This window comes from Mirounga leonina, unplaced genomic scaffold (genome assembly GCF_011800145.1).
Source record: "Mirounga leonina isolate KUSES-001 unplaced genomic scaffold, KU_Mleo_1.0 Mir_376, whole genome shotgun sequence".
Classification (NCBI taxonomy): domain Eukaryota; kingdom Metazoa; phylum Chordata; class Mammalia; order Carnivora; family Phocidae; genus Mirounga; species Mirounga leonina.
The window spans coordinates 7612171-7633907 of NW_023270718.1; the positions used below are offsets into that span (position 1 = coordinate 7612171).

Below are 21737 nucleotides of genomic sequence, written 5' to 3' on the forward strand. Positions count from 1 at the left end.
TACCTCATTATAATATGAAAATCTCCATCCTAGGAGAAGCGCAAACCTCACTTACATAACATACCATGTATGTATGGAAGTGTTGTCTTCAGGTACCTGTTTGACCTCATGCCCAGCTCTATACAAGATGATTTAGCCCCTCTTTCTAAATTTCCATTTGAACCCTAAATAAAAGGAAACCATTCTCCCTGGCTCTGGGAGTCTCTGCTTTGGAAGTTATTCCCCGTGATCTCCTTACTGGCTGCAAATCAAGTTTCCTTTGCATCACAAGCCTACCTGATATAATTTCTATCTGTGACTCTATTATATTTCAGGATTTTAAGACACTCAAACATGTTAAGTGGTTCTTGTTTTTTTTTTTTAAGATTTTATTTATTTATTTGAGAGAGAGCACATGAGAGGGGGGAGGGTCAGAGGGAGAAGCAGACCCCCCGCCGAGCAGGGAGCCCGATGCGGGACTCGATCCAGGGACTCCAGGATCATGACCTGAGCCGAAGGCAGTCGCTTAACCAAGTGAGCCACCCAGGCGCCCTGTTTTTGTTTTTTTCTGAAAATACAAAGAGGTAAATAAAACGGTAACTCTGTGACCTAAGTGTGGAGTAAAATAAAAACCTACAAGATGGAGGTCTGACTTAGAACCTCCAGTCCTAGAAATCATTATCTCTGCTACACAAAGGTGACAGTCTTCATTGTCCAGTGGAAACTGATGTGAAGGGGCCTGCGAGCTAAAGGGTCAAGAAAGAACTCTTGGGACATTTTCAGTGCAAAAACTGTTTTTATTAAAGCACAGGGACAGGACCCCTGGGCAGAAAGACCTTCACTGTCCTAGTGAGAAGCCATTGATAAAATAGTTTTAAGTTGGCGGGCAAAAATAAAGGAAGTTTCTGCAGGGATTTTCATATGTTAAAGAGGACTTACAGGATCCTGGAGGTCTGGCTATTGTCAAGCTGGCTGCTTTTTGTCTCTAGAGAAGCATTAACATTAAGGCAGTTGTGAATTCCTGATGGAATGTCATACTCTGCCAGTCTCAAGTATTTATCTAGGGTCTGGAAGTTGAATTTCAGTTTATCTACATTTCTTTTACCTTTGTTCTCCTCAACAGAAACTAGAAGAGAAATTCAGAAGAAAGAAGTTTCCACTTTAAATGTGATGGTTTCTGCATATCACTCAGTAAATCCATCTAAGATACTTATGAATATATTTTTAAAATATTTTATTTATTTATTTGACAGAGAGAGACATAGCGAGAGCAGAACACAAGCAGGGGGAGTGGGAGAGGGAGAAGCAGGCTTCCCACTGAGCAGGGAGCCAGATGCGGGGCTCGACGCAGGACCCTGGGATCATGACTGAAGCCGAAGGCAGACGCTTAACGACTGAGCCACCCAGGCGCCCCAACACTTATGAATACTAAGGGGGAAAATATGAACTTTATAAGGGAGAAATCTGTCAGAGTGCACCAACCCAAGTAAAAGAAGGTAATATGAGGGTACCTGGGTGGTTCAGTTAGTTAAGCATCTGTCTTCCACTCAGGACACGATCCCAGGCTCCTGGGATCAAGCCCCGAATCCAGCTCCCTGCTCAGCGGGGAGCCTGCTTCTCCCTCTACCCCTCCTCCCTGTTCGTGCTCTCTTGTCTCTCACTCTCTCTCTCAAATAAATAAATAAAATCTTAAAAAAAAGAAGGTAACATGAGCTCTAAGGAAACAAACTGATACCAGTGCTTAAAGCACACCAAAGGACCTATTGTTACTGGTATGTTCTTGTGGTCATCAAACATTAAATCAGAATATAAATTGAATTATGAGAAAACAGTGCATTTATACAAAGTTCAATCACACATAAGTTTCCAAGTCCTGTAATATCTATTATATTTTAAGCATTTTTTTCACAATTAGTTTCCAAGTCCTGTAATATCTATTATATTTTAAGCATTTTTTTTTCAATCTAAAGAACATGAATCCACCCCCCTTCCCCTCCACCTCACCTCTTTTCCCCCCCAAGAACTTTCCCAGTTATTCTGAGCCTCATATCCATCATGTTTATTTATGCATTTTCTGACTCCTGGTCTACAGAAAGCTGAAAAAGCATCCAGATGGGACCTAGATAAGAACTGCTTTCCTTGACTGATATCCCAGGACCGGACCCGGACCCCATCAGCAACAGGAATCTTGAACTCAAAGACTTCCCCTGTGAATCAGTCACAAAGGGAATATTTTCAATACTTGCAGGACTTTAATTCCAAGTGACAATTGTTGATGGACTATTGGAAGCCAGGTTGGAGAGAAGGGAGAGAAGGCTCTGGGATATAGGGAAGAATTGTTCCAAAGATTTAACCTTCAGTATCATTTTTGAAAAGGTTTTAAAAATTAGGTGAAAACATAAAGCGGAATTATCAGAAATAGAGGAATCAACATTTGCAATTTCTAAATGCAAGGAATTTCAAGAGAAAAAGATGACAAGGCCTCTGACCTCAGATGCAAGGCTTACCTGAGAACTGGCCATTTCTTCTTCTTTCACCTTGTCCTCTAGATTTCTTTGTCAGAAGAGATTCATGGAGAAATCACAGCTGCATCAGGAGAAAATGCCTTTAAAGCCACCAACAGAGCCTCTGCACCTCTAAACTGCTCGGCCTGAAGGCAGGACTTTGAAATGCAGAAAAGGCCCAACATCCTAGTCCTTTGTGTCAGGAGCCTTTCAGAAACCACGAGCTCCTACTTGAAGACCAATCCCTGACTTTTCCTTCTCTGCTTCCAGGGGGCCTCCCCTCCCACAGATGCCCACAAATTCAGCTACAGCCTAGGAACCCTCTGCTCCAAGGACCTGACCCTCCCAGACTCATGTAGCAGAGACCCTGTTTCCTCTTCTTGAGCCAAACCCTGCTCTCAATTCGCATAAAATAACGGAAAGCCCTCGTGCTTAACCCTGGCCTCACTGAGAATCACCTCGAGCCCTTAATTAACACAACACCGTTGTTTTCACCAGTTGACAGAATCTGAGGGGGAGGGCACCAGCAAGGATCATTTTGGGAACTTCACGCTGTTATCCTATTGGGAAGCATTTGGGGAGGTGACCAGGCAAAGCACAGTATCCAAGGCTGTGGTTGCTAACCAGATTTAAATCGATGCTTTTTCCAATGATCGGAGTTTCTGGAGATTTATACATACTCCCTCTTTCTGCTACACAGAGGGAAGCACCCTTACAAATGGAGCTTTCCCTTATAAATGCAAGTATCTCTTACAAAAGTAAACATACTGGGTTTCAGGGCTTTTCCTTTGTCTGCCATTTCTTTAAAATAACAAGTGGAGGGGCGCAGGGGCGGCTCAGTAGGCTGAGCATGTGACTCCTGAATTCACCTCAGGTCGTGATCTCAGTGTCATGAGGTCAGCATCCACTGAGCAAGGAGCCTGCTTAAGATTCTGTCACTGTGCCCCCCCTTCCCCCCTCCCCGCTCGCGTGCGCATGCTCACTCACGCTCTCTCTACCTCAACCCCCCCACACACACACACACCAGCCGGCCTAAAATAACCCTTAAACAAAGAGACATATTTTGTGCTAAGAGCATGCTGCCCTTCGGTAGGTAAATGTTTGTTTTCGTAAGTAACTGCAAAACAGTTTTCCAAAATGAATGTACTTTTTACTTTCCCATCAGCAATATAGGAGTATTCTAATTCCTCAAAATTTTCACTAAAATTGTGTTATTCTTCTTATTTTTGGAATTCTAGAAAATAATGAGTGGTTTCAGACTTAAAATTGGAAGCGGTCTTACTTCAGTTGCCCTGGTGACTCAAACTGAAACCACTTGAGAGCAGAAGTTGAACAAAAATCAAATGGCTGCATTAAAACAGTAGTGAGGCTTGATGGGATAAAGTATGCTTTTCCCTCTCTTCCCCAAACTCCCCCCTCCCCGCTTCTTAGCCTTTGTTTCCTGTTTTCAGGAATCCAGGACCACTCTGAAAGCCTGAACAAGGCTGGGAACACAGACACAATTCCTGTTCAAACAGGCGAGATCCTGTATATCCCTACAAAACCCTCAGCCCCTGATACCGGGTGAGCTTGTTGTTCTGAAGGCCTCAACTTCCACCAGCCTCCTCTGTCCAGCAAAACTATAAAGCTACTGTTCTCCTTGACCCCCCAACTCTGTCTTCAAGTTTTGCTCTGAAGCACAGAAGTCAGTTTTCAACAACAGAAGGAATGTTAGGAGAGGAATCCATTTTTCTTCATCTGTTCTCAATTCTTTGGCCGGTCTAATAATTAAACTGATGTAAGACAGATTCACAAGAGAAAAAAAATAATTTCTTAATTATGGGAACCTCGAAGATATGAGGCTCAACCACAGGAAATTGATGCTTACATGCCACTGTGACTTAAGAAGAGCATAAGGATTTAGAATTTCAAAAGGGGGTAAGCATATTCACAGGAAAAAGGAAAGAGCAAATTTTGTCAAACAATAGTTTGCAACACCAGGCAGGCAACTCTTTATAATATAAAAAGTTAATGTCTGATATTTGTTATATTACTGATAGAGGTCTGCCATCTAATTCATTCTGGGTATATAATCAACCTCACAAAAGAAGGAAATCCTTCCATTTGCAGTGACAGAATAAACCTAGGGGACCTTTTTTTTAAGTTACATAAAAGCCCTGCCCGGGCCCCTTTGCCCAACTTAGTAGTCTTTAAATTTTAGCATGCACCTTTAGCGTGTGTGATTGATAAACCAAACCTCTTTGTATATCTATAGGTCATGTATTGCTTCCCAGAAAGACGTGGATCGGAATCCTCTTGCATAACCTCCCCTGGGGCACCAATGCATCACCCCCAAGAACCACAATAACCATTGAGTCTGCAGGAACCAAGAAGTGCTAGAGACTCCCATTCTCCTCTTTTACCAATTACTGGCCTCAAGTTCCCTTAAAAATCTTGGGCCAGGCTGAAACCATGGAGTTGGTTTTTGGACAAGACTTCTACCGAACTGATTAAAGCTCATATTCATTTCCGATCAAAACTCCTGTCTTGTGTATTGGCTTTTTGAGCCACCAGCAGCCAAAAATGGGGTTCTCCATAACAAAATTGTTGTAGGATGGTTGAGCCCATCCAGCAGGAAAGAATTCTTGAGATTTTTTTTTTTTCCAGATTATTCAAGTTGCAGGGAGACCGGACTCCTGGGCAGAAAGAGTTGCACCTTGGCTACATGAAGCTTGTGGTTATATGCTTAGTGTTCAAGGAGGAGGGGACATGCAGGGAGTATTAGATCACAAATGTTTCTCCAATTTTCTACTTATAAAACTACTTTTTGGGATGCCTGAGTGGCTCGGTCGGTTAAGCATCTGCCTCCAGCTCAGGTCATGATCCCAGGGTCCTGGGATTGAGCACCGCATCGGGCTCAGCAGGGAGTCAGCTTCTCCCTCTGCCTTCAGCTCCCCCTGCTTGTGCTCTCTCTCTCTGACAAATAAACTCTTTTAAAAAAAACACTACTTTTGCAAAATTACTCTGGTGCTTATCATTCAGTTCGATATTAACTACGCAGTCATGAGACCCTTTAAGAATGTACCAACCAGCACATATTCGATCCTTATCAAAATTATGCAGGCTATAGGTCAACCTTCTGGGTTAAAGGTGAACATTTTTCTGTTTCTTCCCTCATCACCTTATCCCTGACCAATTATCGGTTCTTAAATCATCAAGGTTGTTGAAGGGTGAAGGGCTCAAATTCTGTAACTTCTTCAAGATGATAGGGGTTGTAGAGATGTCCCTGTCCATGCATTGAAATTGGTCTCTATCTGTCCCTACGTGTAGCTATTACAGAAGGCCATTGTTGTAGGGTCCAGAAGGGACACTGCGGTGAATTTGTTTTACATAGTCAGTATGATCTGTAGGCTGGGTAAAGGAGTCAGGAACTGCTTGCATGTATCTCAACAATAGGAGAGAACAAAGCAAAAGAGAAAACACTTAGAATATTATTATAATGAGCAATGAGAAGACTCTTTAGGGTGACCATGGTCTACCTCTCCACGAGGAATTTAATCAATTCTTAAGTGAAGTGAAGAGAGACAGAGAGAGAAATCAAGAAACAGACTCTTAATGATAAAAAACAAACCAATGGTTACCAGAGGGAAGGTGGGTGGGGAGAAGGGTTAAATAGGTTTTGGTAATGAAGGACTGCACTTGTTGTGATAACCACCTGATAATGTATGGAATTGTTTAACCATTATATTGTACAGCTGAAACTAATATAACACTTTTTGTTAACTGGAATTAAAATCTTAAAAAGTAAAAAAAAAAAGTGGTGGCAATCAATCAAAATACTGATGTATCTTTACAGTAGCAATAGACAGATGTACAGAATATTAATTGCTGTGGTTGAAATGAAGAAAACTTCCCAGATATCAGTAGAGGATAGCTAACTCTTCCCTAACAGGGCATATGATTGTACATCGACATTTCTTAACAATTACTTCAGGCCTGAAAATTATTGAAATTATGACTCCTAGGTCATTATATCAGAACAAGAATGTTTCTTGAATGATTGTAATCTGTAATTTCAACAAGGAACATACAGGGGATTTGAAATGCATAACTTAGTCTATGTGTGATCCTAAGATATTTTAATAATAGAACATATTGGTTTTTAATGTGTTAACACTGACAGGTAATGGATAGATGTATTATCCTGCCACCAATATTAACCTACCTCACCTTATTTAAGAATGTAGACAACAGATGGTATCTACCACGCATTTGATAATGGTGATATAATATAACTAGTAATCCACTTTCTCAGTGGTCTCAGACTTTAAATAATGTGTGGTTATATTTCCAACAGTTTATCTATTGCATCGTTATCTCCTCCTTTTAACTCCTGGGACATGATCATCATGGATGATCAACATGGATATATTATAGATTATATAGGGGGACTGTAGGTAAACTTCTCCATAATGGTGCTACTTGGCAGCCGTTTTGTGTAGCCAAGTTGGTTTGCAGGGGACTTGAACTGACACCAGCCCCTCTCACTAGTGCATTCTCTAAACAACACCCTGCAGAGGCACACATTAATATAACTTCTGATAGGGGCACCTGGGTGGCTTAGTCGTTAAGCATCTACCTTCAGCTCAGGTCATGATCCCAGGGTCCTGGGATCGAGGCCCGCATCGAGCTCCCTGCTCATGGGGAGCCTACTTCTCCCTCTCCCACTCCCCCTGCTTGTATTCCCTCTCTCACTGTCTCTCTGTCAAATAAATAAATAAATACTTTTTTTTTAAATGTAACTTCTGATCGGACACCTCAACCACTGCCCTTTTGAACAACCACCTCCCCTGGCATCCTAGACATTCCCCTTGTGTACCCTATAGAGAAGATACCCACAGAGTTTACCTAAATCTGTTTAAGTTTCAGTGGCTCAATCTGGACTTACCCAAGAACTCCTGAGCACTCCACCCATGGAACCTAATAAAGGATTGAGCCCCATGTCATAATGGAGGGGTTCCTTTGATGTTTAATTGAAGTGAATATACACACATGGCAGTACCTGGGGTGTAAGAGATACCCCTTGAGTAGGAGGAAAACATTCCAATATGAGACAAGGCAAGAGAGAAAAAGATTACAGGAAGAAGAATTGGCATGAATTCTGGATGTGGAGAAAGGATAACCTGTTTCCAGGTTGCCCACCTGAGTCTCTGAATATAGAAAGATAAATTCTACTTGTCTTATTTTTTAATGATCTCCATTTCTTCTTGGTTCCTCAGTTTCATTCCCAGCTACAAATCCATCTGAGAAAGTTTTTTGTAGGTGGTGTGGCTAGAGAGTCCTCACTGACCTCTTAATTCAGATTAGAGGGATACAAGGACAATGGGCCACAGTATAAATTCAGACATTTAGCACTGAGAGGAATGTGAACATAGGTAAAAATGATGATCTATACTTCTAGAAAGAAAGAGAAGACTTATTTTTCATTTTTTTAAGATTTTATTTGAGAGAGACTGAAGTGAGAGAGAGCACAAGCAGGGGGAGTGGCAGAGGCAAAGGGAAAAACAGGCTTCCAGCGGAGCAGGGAGCTCAACGAGGATCGAATCCAGGATCCCAGGATCATGACCTGAGCCAAAGGCAGATGCCCAACCAACTGAGCCACCCAGGTGGCCAAGACTACTTTTTTTTTTTTTTTTAAGATTTTATTTATTTATTTGAGACAGAGAGAATGAGAGACAGCATGAGAGGGAGGAGGGTCAGAGGGAGAAGCAGACTCCCTGCTGAGCAGGGAGCCCGATGCGGGACTCGATCCCGGGACTCCAGGATCATGACCTGAGCCGAAGGCAGTCGCTTAACCAACTGAGCCACCCAGGCGCCCCCAAGACTACTTTTTAAAAGCTTTTATTTATTTCACAGATTGAAAGAGACAGTACAAGCAGGGAGAGCAACAGAGGGAAAGGAGAAGTAGGCTAGATCCTGGGATCCTGGGATTATGATCTGAGGCAAAGAAAGATGTTTAACTGACTGAGCCACCTAGAGGCCCCAAGATAAGACCTATTAAAAGCATACATGGACGGGCGCCTGGGTGGCTCAGATGGTTAAGCGTCTGCCTTCAGCTCAGGTCATGATCCCAGGGTCCTGGGATCGAGTTCCGCATCGGGCTTCCCGCTCCTTGGGAGCCTGCTTCTCCCTCTCTTTCTGTCTCACATGAATAAATAAAATAAAAATCTTAAAAAAAAAAAAAAAAAAAAGCATACATGGAGAACTCTTTTTGAAATGTGGGGAGGGAACTAGAGGGAACATGTACTCACTCCAAAGGCCAAGTCAGCTGCTCATGGTGTCATCTGATGATTAAAGTTATGGACATGTGGACTTGGGAAATACGGTAATCTCCTGGAACCAAGGAATTCCTATTTTTCTTCATGATTAAACTGAATTCTTGGGTGTTACTGATAAGCAGATGCTGTTGGATGACAGAGATTACTGATCTTCCTGAGGCCTAGATTATTGGCAGTGGATAGTGATAGGTATTGGATGATGGAAGCAGTGTAGACATCGCTTTAAGATGTCACATGACAGGGCGCCTGGGTGGCTCAGATGGTTAAGCGTCTGCCTTCGGCTCAGGTCATGATCCCAGGGTCCTGGGATCGAGTCCCGCATCAGGCTCTCTGTTCCTTGGGAGCCTGCTTCTCCCTCTGTCTCTCGCTCTCTGTCTCTCATGAATAAATAAATAAAATCTTAAAAAAAAAAAAGATGTCACATGACAGAGTAGAAGCTGGAGATGAAGCCTTCAGGACATTCTAATAGGCAGGATCAGCAAGGCATGTGCTGTGGTTGCACAAAGTACTAGTATCCCAGGTGTATAACCCCAACATAGGTTCGATCCCCTATAGATGGGTGATCTTCCAGGGATGCTGACTCACAGCTGACAGGCACCTCCTTCATTCCACATAGCCCATGATTAGGGTAGTCATGTGCTCTGGGCTCTATGCTTGTTGCCAATTAGTGGGGACACAGGTTAGTAGTCAGAGGCAGTGACCATCTCTGCTTCAAATGATCCACCCATATTTTGGCCAGAAATCCCCATGGTATTTCACAGCCCTTGCTGTTCTTACACTCATCCTATCCAGAGTGGAACTGGGATTTCTAGCAGTTGTGGAATCCACTGCAAAGAAGTTGGGTAGCAGGTTATGCCCATTTAAATTATTACAAGTGAAATATAATAATCCATTTCATTTTGTAGCTTGTGTGCATGTGTTCAGCTATACCAGGAAAGAGTAATACTTATAGAAAATAAGATGTATATTTTAGGTACACAATGAATATGTAGGAAGCCCATGTCTGATGAAATGACTGAGACATCACACAGGGTACCCTCTTTTTCCTCGTTTTTGCTCTGATATTATTGATATGCAGCGCTGTGCTCCTCTTTCATCTCTCATGGCCCCCAAATGGTTGCCCTACCACTAGGTACCAAACCCTGTTTCGAGATTAAGGAGGAGTAAGAAAAAAATCTGATAGCACATAGAGATTTTGATTGGAAGTTATTTCTTTTTCATCCAGGGCAGTCCTGCCTCCATGGGCGCTTCTCCATCTCACTGACCAGAGCTCTCTCCGATGGCATTTAAGCAACACCGTGTGTGTAGCGTAAGTGGACACCCAAGAATATCATTAAAAATGGCCATTTTTACCCACACTGTGTCACCGTGTCTGACACGATGGCCATCTCCCTTTTCACTATAATGAGGTGTTATGAAAATCCCTCAAATTTAGAATATGCTTAACTCAGATGCACAAGAATCTTATTATGTATGTAAGTAGAATGATTCTTTTGAGGTAGGCATGGACAGAGTTTCAACACTGAACTTACGATATTTAGGATTTTATGGAAAAATTGTTGGGGAGAAATAATTTTCCATTACCATTTAAGATTATTTTAGCTGGTCTAAGAATCAAATTGACTGAGATAGATTACAGGAGGGAAAAAAAAAGTATAATTACATGCACCCAAAAAGCCAATCATGAAATTGAGACCCATAGAAATAACTGATGTAGATAGTTTTTATGGTGTTTTCGGGAAAAAGAAGACACAATACATCTGTGAGAATTTAACAGCATAAAGAAAACTCCTGTTTGGGCCTTCAATTAGTATGGAATTCTGAGCAGAATTTAGGTAGTGGAAGTAAAGTAGTGAAAAGTAACAAGTTTGTTCATGCAAACTTCTCAGCTCCTAATTCCCTACCCATGGAGATAAGAATACCTCTTTCTCTCTCTCTGCAAGAAAGTTATCCATTACATGAGAGATTGATTTCCTGCTTTCTGGACACAAATGGTGATCAGAGTGTTCTTTTTTTGCATTGGCTGTTTCCTAAGTAGCTTTTATTTCAAAATAGTCAATACAGCCAAGGGGTACATTTTAGGGCAGTCTGCCATTGTCCTCTATACAATCCTCACCGTCCACAGCCCCACCCAGATTCACCTTCTTCTGAAGATTTTCTAGGTCTGTCCCTACTCTAGACTCTCCCCTCACTGAACAAATAGAAGGAGAGCAAAGTTTTCTTTGGCTGCTTATTCCTAGTCTCAATGTCAGGTGCTCACTTTTTGCTGAAACCCCAGAGCAGATACATGGGAGCAGAGAAATGTGTTTGAGTGCCTAAATGTCTGTCTTTGTCATTAAAGTCAGTGCTAATTTTAAGTACTCATTCAGGACCTTGTTTTCCATTTATGAACATCCAGTTGTTGCTGAGGGTTAAAACAGTAAATATCCACATACATGGTGAAATTATCATCTGAAACTGGTTTCACCTCATGGTGGGTGTTGAGCCAAAAAACACCGCCAAGACAAAAATAAGAAAAATACAGGTTTTACTTGTATCAAGTGAAGAGAACACCGGGGACATTTCCCAATACTAGCTCCCCAAACAACAAAATTGGGTGAGTTTTAAGCTAATGGCATATGCATATTCATCAAGGGGCCTGGAAAAGGCCATTTCAGAATGAAATCCATCAAAAGGCATCCTAAATTGACAGAGTCCAGGCGACTGGACTTTGTGCTATCCTACAGATTGTATGGGCAAAGCACAAAGCCCAGTTGGTTGAAGTCAAAGGACCTGTAAGGGTGGGGATCATCAGTTCTCTGGCTCCTTTATTATTTGTGTGCTCAAAGGGATTTAATTCCCACAACAGCCACTACAGAATCTCTGTTAAGACAATCTTTACTTTGGAAACAGCAACGGGAGTTTCACCATGGATTAATTGTCTCTGGTATGGTTAGACTATCTTCTGGGCTTGTGGTGGCTGTTTGTATTTACATGCTTTTGCAGCATTAAAATCATTAACTACTGAGGTCTTTCTGTAATTTTGACATATTCCAGGACATTCATCAAAGAGGTGCTTGGGTAAGTGGTGCCAGCATAGATCATAAGCAGGCATACATCATAAAATGGCTGGGGGCCTAAAGGGACTTCTCTTATGTGAAGAAATCTTTGTCTTTTCTCCCTTTTTCTGTGGACCGTTAACCTTATTTCTTTTTAATTTTTTTTTTTTTTAAGATTTTATTTATTTGACAGAGAGATAGCGAGAGCAGGAACACAAGCAGGAGGAGTGGGAGAGGGAGAAGCAGGCTTCCCGTGGAGCAGGGAGCCCGATGCGGGGCTCGATCCCAGGACCCTGGGATCATGACCTGAGCTGAAGGCAGACGCTTAACGCCTGAGCCACTCGGGCGCCCCCCCTTAACCTTCTTTACCTACAAAACGTTTACCATAATGAAGCTCATGAACATATCCATCACTCCATATAGTTAAGATTTTTGTGTGCTGAAAATGCTTTATTTAGATGCATTCTAGCAAATTTCAAGTGTAAAATACATCACTATAGTCGGTGTGCTGCACAATGCAACACCAGTATTTATTCATCCTAAGTGAGTGTTGTTATATTTATGGATTTTTTAAAGATTTATTTATTTTAGAGAGAGAGAGAGCAAGAAGAGGAGTGGCAGAAGGAGAGAAAGAATCTCCAAGCCGAGTCTCCACTCAGGGCAGAGCCCAACATGGGCCTCAATCCCCGTATCCTGAGACCTTGACCTAGACCGAAATCAAGAGCTGGCTGCCCAACCAACCGAGCCACCCAGGTGTCCTGAGTGTTGTTATATTTAACATTAAAAATAAAAACTGCGAGGGGTGGCTCAGTGTCTCAGTCAGTTGGTCGTCTGACAGGATTTTGGCTCACATCAAGATCTCAGGGTGATGAGATTGAGCCCTCCAACAGCTCTTCGATGAGCGTGGAGACTGCTAAGGATTCCTTCTATCCCTCTCTCTCTACCCCCGCACACACACCCTGCTCGTGCTCTTGTTCTCTCTAAAAATAAGTAAACAAATAAAAGAATAAATAAAAATAAACAAAAACTGCCAGTTATTTTTTCCACAAAAAGATGGGTTTATTCAGGAATAACAGTATCAAATTAGGGACATACAGGCTATGGCAAAATGATAGGCAAGTCTAGGAAACAAAGGAGGAGGCTTTTTTGAGGAGAGAAGGGGTAAGTTGAGAACTCTGTTACACACTAAAGTTCTTTGGAGTAAAATCGTAGTTTGAAGGATGGTCATTTTTCAGTGGTTGCCTGGGAGGGATAAGAAAAGCATATCTTCCTCTGGCTGGAATAGTATAGTCCATCTCCAGGGTCAAGTTTGTATAATGTCAAGACCTTCCCTTCCTGTTGGATCTGCCAATGACTATGAGTCATAGGGCTTGAGAGCTCCGCCTGCTGAAACCCCCTGACTCCATTTTAGTGAGAGTTCCAATTAATTTCACATTACCATTTGACCAACATCTCAAAATTTCCTTCACTGGCAGTTGCTGGCAACAAACCTCCTATCTTCACTTTGATGATTTCACTTTTTTTAGATTCCATGTGATTTTATACAGTATTTTTTTTCCATATCTTATTTAATTCAACAAAATATCCTACAGATTGTATGGGCAAAGCACAAGCTGCCCCATGATGGACCACTTTGGCAGAAATATTATTTAAGTTAAAAAGCAATCAAAATTCAGCAGATTAAGGAAAAGTCTTTTCCACCCTCCTGACTAAAAATAATTTAGATAGAGAAGCTGCCCCAGGATGAGAGCTATCAACATACATAACTACCTTATGATAATATACTAGGTACGAAAAACACAAAGGAACCTAGTAAGACCTGTTTGAGCCAAATTCTCTGTCCTATTTTTTAAGATTTTATTTATTTATTCATGAGAGAGAGAGGCAGAGGGAGAAGCAGGCTCCCAACGAGCAGGGAGCCCGATGCGGGACTCGATCCCAGGACCCTGGGATCACGACCCGAGCCGAAGGCAGACGCCCAACCATCTGAGCCACCCAAGTGCCCTTTCTTATTTTTTTGAGTAGCCAAGAGAATAATATTTTACTAAATATTTACTCATTTTTTCTTCTTGTGAAATATATCTCTTCCCTTGGAGTTCCCAGACTTCTCCCTTCTTCTTCCTTTTCTTCTGATTTTCTCCTCAAAGAGATATATACCTTACTTTGCCAGTCTTTGAAACTTTCACATCTGTGTGGAGTCTCCATACATATGGGTTTTTTGTTTTTTTTTTTTAAAGATTTTATTTATTTATTTGACAGAGACACAGCGAGAGAGGGAACACAAGCAGGGGGAGTGGGAGAGGGAGAAGCAGGCTTCCCGCTGAGCAGGAGCCCGATGCGGGGCTCGATCCCAGGACCCTGGGATCATGACCTGAGCCGAAGGCAGACGCTTAATGACTGAGCCACCCAGGTGCCCCTCCATACATATGGTTTGAATTTGATTTTCTCATGTTTATCTCATGACAATTTGATTCTTAGTCAACAATGAGAACTTCCTTTTAAGTTCCAGTTTGTTTTTATATATTCCTCCAACCTATACTTAGCTCCTATTTTATACACTTAATGTTAAGGAAGAAAAAGAAGCAAAAAGGCACGGCCCAGCATCTACATTCTCAGGGAAAATAGGGGACATCTAGTACCAACCCCTCAAATATTATGAGGATTAACTCACCTACATGTTCCTGAGGTCCCACAGCACCAGGGATCCTATGTGTGTGCACAGAGTAAAAGCTCAATACATACTGCATTAATAATGTATCTATGTTATTTTCCAAAAATATAAACTTTCCAATCTGTAACTACTCCCAGCATGGTTGGCTACGTAAGTCTAACTCACTCACCTATGCTCTCTAACTTAAGGCTTGACTAATTGTAGGTTCTTGAGATCAACAGACCTCTGATGCTAGGGAAACCAGGAACCCAATGTTCCTAGAAGATCAAGCTTCATCATGCTAGAAAGTGGCATCCCTGATGCTAGTGAGGCTCCTTTGAGAGATCAAGGATGATGAAGCATTGTAGCACCGCTTCCCCAGCATGTCAAAGCTCACTACTTCTCGGAGCACCTGGGTGGCTCAGTCGCTTAAGCGACTGCCTTTGGCTCGGGTCATGATCCCAGGGTCCTGGGATCAAGCTCAGCAGGGAGTCTGCTTCTCCCTCTCCCTCTGCCTGCCGCTATGCTGACTTGTGCTCTCTCTGTCAAATAAATAAAATCTTAAAAAAAAAAAAAAAGCAAAAAACTCACTACTTTTGTGTGCCTCCCCCTTAAACACTTGCTGCTTGGTCTGTGACTTTGTATATTGTCTTTGGACATGAAACTACCATGTTCCTCATTGGCCAGCCTCCTGAACAAAGCAAATTTTCCTTTCCAACTGTGAAAATTAGTCATGGGATACCTCACTAAAATGGAGTCAGAGGTCTTTGGCAGGAAGAGCCCTCTTGCCCTACCACTGGAAGTCAGTTTCAGACCCAACAGAAAGAGATGTACTTGATCTTACATGGACTTGATCTTGCTCCAAGATGCTCCTTTATTCCAGTGTAAGGAAGAGATGCCTTTCTTAGGTATAAAAAATACTTTCCCTCCTCATGGGCTTTTGTATATAAACGGACTGACTTAACAAGAAGTAATTTAGAACTTCAACGGCCATAACTGGATTCTTTGCTCTTTCCAAAGTTACTTTTATCAAAGATGAGGTGGAAAAACATGGTTCTGAAATTGACAAAACTGAATGGGATTCCTATTTTAATTGGTATTCTGAAGGTTCCAAACCCTATCAGGAACATCATATTGCCTCATACCAATATATAATTTTTCAACTGAAAAAGGTAAGAAAACAATTACAAACACAGAAAAGGGCTTCTGAAGCCTATTCTTCCCCTCCCCCACCTTCTTTGTCAACAGTCAGTAGGAAGCCATCCTGTGCTCAGGCCCCGTGTCCAAAACCATCTTCCTCTGGGCTCTCCCTTCATCTCCACTCTCATTCTATCCTTTTTTGCACCTTCCTTTTCATCTGAAGTTCCCTCTGCTACCTCCTCTCCTGAACCTATTAAAATCTGCCCCCTTAAAGTTAAAACTTCTGAAGATCTAAGTGGACACAGTTTACGTTCACTGGAATAAGGGTGAACTTTGAGTAGAGTTCCCCGAAGTGACTGAGGATCTCCATAGGTTTGCAGAAGAATTTAACATATTGATTCAAAGTTGCCAAGCTGGTTTTTCAGATTTATATCAATTGGTCCACATGCTTGCAGTGAGGGCCACGCCAAACATTTGATGAAATTAGCCCAATGGAAATATCATGAACAGGATCTAAAGAAAAAGATGTGTAACTTTTGGCAAAATGCTAGAAAACTTGCTAGAAGACATCAACAATCAATTATAATGGCTTTTCTGAATCCAGTAGATCAGAACAAAATTCAGGTCTGTACACAGGAGGCAGATGAGTCCCTTCATAAGGATTAGCATCAACTCCAATTGTCTTTAAAGGTGGATTCTGTCAGGGTGCCTGGGTGGCTCAGGTGGCTGAGTGTCTGATTCTTGATTTCCCTCAGGTCATAATCTCAGGGTTGTGAGATTGAGCCCCGATTCAGTCTCCAGGCTCAGCACAGAGTCTGCTTGAGATTCTCTCTCTCCTCCCTCTGCCCATCCCACTGCTCCTGCTCTAAATAAATAAATAAATATCTTTAAAGGTGTATTCTGTCAAGAACCTGAATGGTCCCGGAAGCAGATAATCCCCTAGAGGCTGCAGAGAAAATCTCATGCCTCATGAAACCTTGATTTTGACTTTATAGGACCCTAAGCAGAAAACCTGGAAAGCCCACTGAAATTCAAATATATAATCAGCAGAGTGTTCTTTTTTAGCTCCTAAATGTGTGGAGATTTGTCACAGTAGAGATAGAAAACATCTACACATAGACATAACATCAACTATTTTGTACGTTTATATTGTATAATTCTTATTTTACATTTAAATAAAGTAAAAATCCTCATTTAGTGCCCCAAGGCAGTAACACTTTGATCTTGTCATAACAGCTCATCAGTATGAGGTGTATCCTCTTTCTTGTGCAATTACAGAGTGTGTGTGAAGTTCCATTTGTTTTTGGGTTTTTTTTTTTAAAGATTTTATTTATTTATCTGACAGAGTGAGACACAGCGAGAGAGGGAACACAAGCAGGGGGAGTGGGAGAGGGAGAAGCAGGCTTCCCGCGGAGCAGGGAGCCCCATGTAGGGCTTGGTCCTGGAATCAGGACCTGAGCCCAAGGCAGACGCTTAACAACTGAGCCACCCAGGTGCCCTGTGAAGTTCCATTTGACATTGTGTAACACACATACAAATTAAAATATTTTGCACTTAATGTTTGCATAAATATTGTCATATCAATATTACTGCCAATAAAATTGCTTTCCTTGGCTCCCTACTCAGCAGGGAGTCTGCTTCTCCATCTCCCACTACTTGTGCTCGGTCAAATAAATAAATAAATAAAATCTTTAAAAAAAATTGCTTTCCTTAATCAATGCCATAGGAAGGTGGTGTCATCTACTGCATTTCTAAAACATATCCCGCTGTAATTGTAAATGTAACACACTTGTTGAAACACTTCCTTCAGTGTTGACACGCAAATATATGTCTCCTGCTATCACACACATGAAATGTGGATCTTTGATTTGTACACATGTAACTTACTGGGTGGTTTTGGGAATTGAAATTGTTGCACCATCATGACTGTGCGTTCTTACAGTGAGTAGACAACTGCTGAACTACCCTTGCAAATCGATTAAAACACACACACACACACACACAAACACATAATATCCCACCAACTGTGTTTCCACTATTAAAAAAATTAAACAGGGAAGCCATGGACTCAGGGGGCTTTAATGTCTCGGTAGCCTCTGAAAGCAACCACAACTTAATTCACAGTCACTGCACTGGAAAGGAAGAAAATGAACTTAAGAACAAAGAATTACGTCAACTAGGCCTTCCAAAAATAAGGCAACTGCTTAGGGTATATCCAATCAAATACTGCCCTTCCACAAGCTCTCCATAAAAACTTCACTGCAACCTCCTACAGGTGGCGCAAGACTAACCATTTGAAAACACAAACCTACTGGTCAAATTTACTCTGGAAAATTTGAACGTATATCGCTTCATCGCTAAAGATCACACGGTACCACCTTTCATTTTGACCAGTTTCTCAAGTGGCCTAAACTCCTCACCCACATTGCAAGTGCGCAGAAGACAGTGCGACAGATGTGCCCGCCCCGCTCCGCTCACTTTTGCACATGCGCACAACACACCAATGCGATTCTGCCCTCACTTCCCCAGACTTCACCCTTGGCAATGGCTCCCCACAGCGCCTGCGCAGATAGAGTTGCCCAACAAGTGCTGCGCATGCGCACAGAGGATTTGTGGTACGCACAGCTCCTCTCTGGGCCCCAACCTGCAGTCCTGTGCTCTTCCCTTCACCAGCGGGGGGGTGGGGGGGTGGGGGGTGGGGAGGGTCTCCAGAGCACCACACCTGAATTTCATCTCAACCAAGCCCACACACCTGAGTTCACAGTTCAGGCAAGCTGGGACCAGAGTCTATGTTCAGCCCAGTCCTCCCTCTGACCAACATTGTTATTGCACCCAGAGTTTACCTGCCCTCTCCCGTTTCTGCCTTTCCTGTTGCCAAAACTTCACACACGTGTGCACACTAAAAACAGAGGTGAACCCCTCAAGGTCCTGAGTATGTCATCTGCCACAGTGCAGAGGATCCCAGAACAGATGGAGATCAGGGACTGGACATCCATGATCACCCTGTGCAATATGAATGCATATGGCGCCGGTCAATCCCACCTCCAGTGGAGCCACTGAAGCCCCCGGATTCCTGTTTCTTATTCTGGACCTAGCATTGTGTGCACAGAGCTCAGGTGCCCAGAAATTACATCGGGAATAGTCCCTCTGCCTAAATGGGGATTACGGAGACTTACAGGGAATTGTCTGTTCAGATTCTGTGGAAAATAACCTTAGACCACGAAATTGCCCTCCACGACTCCAATGTCAGTCCCTGTGCCTCCCTTCTCAGAACAACTCAGAGAACAGAGTTTCTGGCAACTCCACCCGGGTGGCCCAAACTAGCATTCACACTTTCCTGAGGTGCAGACTCAGATAAAGCAAGCAAGAGACTTAAAATTTGGGGAGGCAGTTTCACCTTTCTGGTTAAAACACCGCTTCCAAGATAACGCATAGCATCCCACTTTCCATTCCTGGGATGTCCACTGATAGTCCACACGTTAAAATTAATCAAATACATAAATGCAAATGATGGACCCCTCAAATTTATCTCAGAGCCTCTAATCCACCCTTCCTATCTCCCAGTCTGCTCTCTGTATTTGTGCTATAACACCCAAGATTATTTTTAAGATTAATGATAATGAAAAAGAGAAAGAACCTCTACAATCCCAGGGAGGCACACCCAGCATCCAAATCCTTCTCGAAAAAATGATCATATAGTACCCAATTCCCAGGGCTCTAGAACGATTAACATGCAGAATGCATGTAAGATTCCCAGCACAGTATCCTGGACACGGTGCATCCTCATATACCTGGAGTATGTAGTAGATGCTCAATAAACATTCCTTTCATGAATGAGCACATACTATTTATCCAAAACAACTTTGCTCAGACAACACAACCTTATCTAGTCCCTTCCTAACTTGTATGGGATGAGCAGAGAATGTCATCCTTCTAGAAGCTGTTAGTAGTCATCACTGAGAAGGGCAGTATTTGTGTTGAGAAAGGATAGTTTGGTATAAGGGACTCAGATGTGCTCTTCTGCTCTAACATAATGCTACTGGAAATGAAGTCTGGGGACAGCAACCTCATGAGTGTTAAAAATACACACTAATGGGCTTCATCCACACCTAGGGAGTCATGATACCAGAGTATGGGGCCCCTGATTCTGTTTTTAATGGGAACTTCAAACGGTTTGTATATTCGTGAAATTTTGACAAACAATGTTTGAAAAGTAGTTCTCAGCTATGGCTTCATGTTGGGATCTCCTGTGTAGTTTTTAGAACTACCATGTCCAGCATCCCAACCACAAAGATTCTGTCACTTAGTCCTTGATAGGGCCTAGCATCAGTTAGGTCTTAATGAAGGGGCCCAGCATATTCCACTGTGAGGCCAATGTAAACACTGAAGCTCCCAGGTACATTTCTAAAGACAGAGCACAGAGTCTGGTCAATGGGGAAACCTCCATAGGGAAGGCTACTCTGCATAAGATTTGATAGGGGAGGGTCAGTCCTCGCAATACCCCCGCATTCATGATGTTGTATGAGAATTTGTGCGTGTCTCCAGGAGACAAGTGCACCCAGGATTGGGAAAGGAGTAAATCACATTGGGGCCTCCACTTAGAAACTCCCTGTGTGTGCAGATTTCCCCATACCCCCGAAAGCAATGGAATAGTAATTGGGTCACATAGACCCTTAGTGGCCATGGGGAGGCTTTTGGATCTCACTGTGAATGCCATGGAAGACACTAGAACAGAAGGGAAGTCCTTAAAGGATGTAGGAGCATGTGAAGAGTGGGACAGGAGATGTCCCTCTGTGACCACCAGAGAATTAAACGTTGGCTTCCAGAATCATTCCATTCAAGCAGAGCATCCCAAACCACATTTTAAGGTCAAGTTTTCTCCTCTGACCTTTGGTCCCGACCTGTGTCATCTGCTTCATTCATTCCCACCTACCTGGGTGTGTGGCTACTGTCTCCTTTCTCTTCATGTGCTGGGTTCTTTACTTTTCCAAAGAAGTTGACCAGATCCAGACTACAGACAGCAAGACCTATTGACAAGAAAAAGAAGCATGACTCTTGCCAGAGAATCTACAATTTCAAATCCAGCACTATGTTCGGTAGAGACGAGAGCACATTACAGAAGCAATTATTTCTCCAAACACTGTTTCCTGATGGCCTCTTTAGAACACTTAGGAAGGATTTTCAATGTTCAGCTCCTGAATTCCACTTCCAAGTACTGCTGAATCAGAAATAAGGAATAGATACTTGATTTTAAGATGTGGGCAACAGTGTTTTATGCCAGTTAGTTTGTAGAATTATCACTAAACTAGAGTGAAGTTTACAGATAACCTCACGGAATGGTAAGGCTGAAATCAAGACAAAACATCATGAATACTTCCTTCCTTACACCAACAAATGTTATTTCAAGGAAATAATCATTTGTGCTGAATTACACTACAGAATTTTAAGAAACTTGAATATACAGAAATTACAAAGTACTTGTTTCATTCTGCTGAAAATAAAAAAAAGGCAATAAAGGAGAGCATATCTGTGACACTATGCAGATTAAATGGAAACTCATGAAACCAAAGACCATTTAGTACCTTTATTTGCAAAGGCCAATATCTCCTGTAAAGAAAGGTGAGAGCCCGCATTTTCTGGGGGAATCTAGCAGAAAGACCCCGAACCAAGTGAACAAAGTTAACATCAGTTAACAAGACAAACGTATCAGTGGCCTGATGCACGGAGGACTCTTTACTATTGTGATAAAGTTTACAAAACAAACAAATCATATTATGATTCCAATCATGAAAATATAGCAGTTTTACGAGATTTCAAGCCAGAGACAGCTCCCATATCCTGTAATCTTTCACGTATTTCAAATAGTAATTCCTTCGTTGAAGCAATCTAGACAGCAAGGCTTTCTTTTTCAGAACAGACTTATTCTGGGCCTGATAGCCACCTGGATTGTTTGTTCATGGTCGTTCAGTTTATATAGACTCAGGCTACACCCAGACAGAATCTAAATATTACATATTTCCTCCTTCATTGAGATTCCAAAACCCAACAAATCCCCAGTGAGGATCTTGGGTATCAACACATCCCCATGTTGATCTGTCACAAAGGGAAT

General features: G+C 42.3%; 1 protein-coding gene across 3 annotated transcripts in view; it reads right to left on the reverse strand.

Annotated features, from left to right (window-relative positions):
• LOC117997798 (putative protein ZNF720) overlaps positions 1–21737 on the reverse strand; it is a 166431-nt gene that overhangs the window by 92037 nt on the left and 52657 nt on the right. For all 3 annotated transcript variants that reach the window (XM_034986200.1, XM_034986201.1, XM_034986199.1), the window contains exons 2-3: positions 20562–20655; positions 2487–2565 (exon numbers count right to left, since the gene is read on the reverse strand). In XM_034986200.1, the coding sequence (XP_034842091.1) occupies positions 2487–2501 (15 nt within the window). In that variant the 5' untranslated portion in view covers positions 2502–2565; positions 20562–20655. The remainder of the gene's footprint in view (positions 1–2486; positions 2566–20561; positions 20656–21737) is intronic.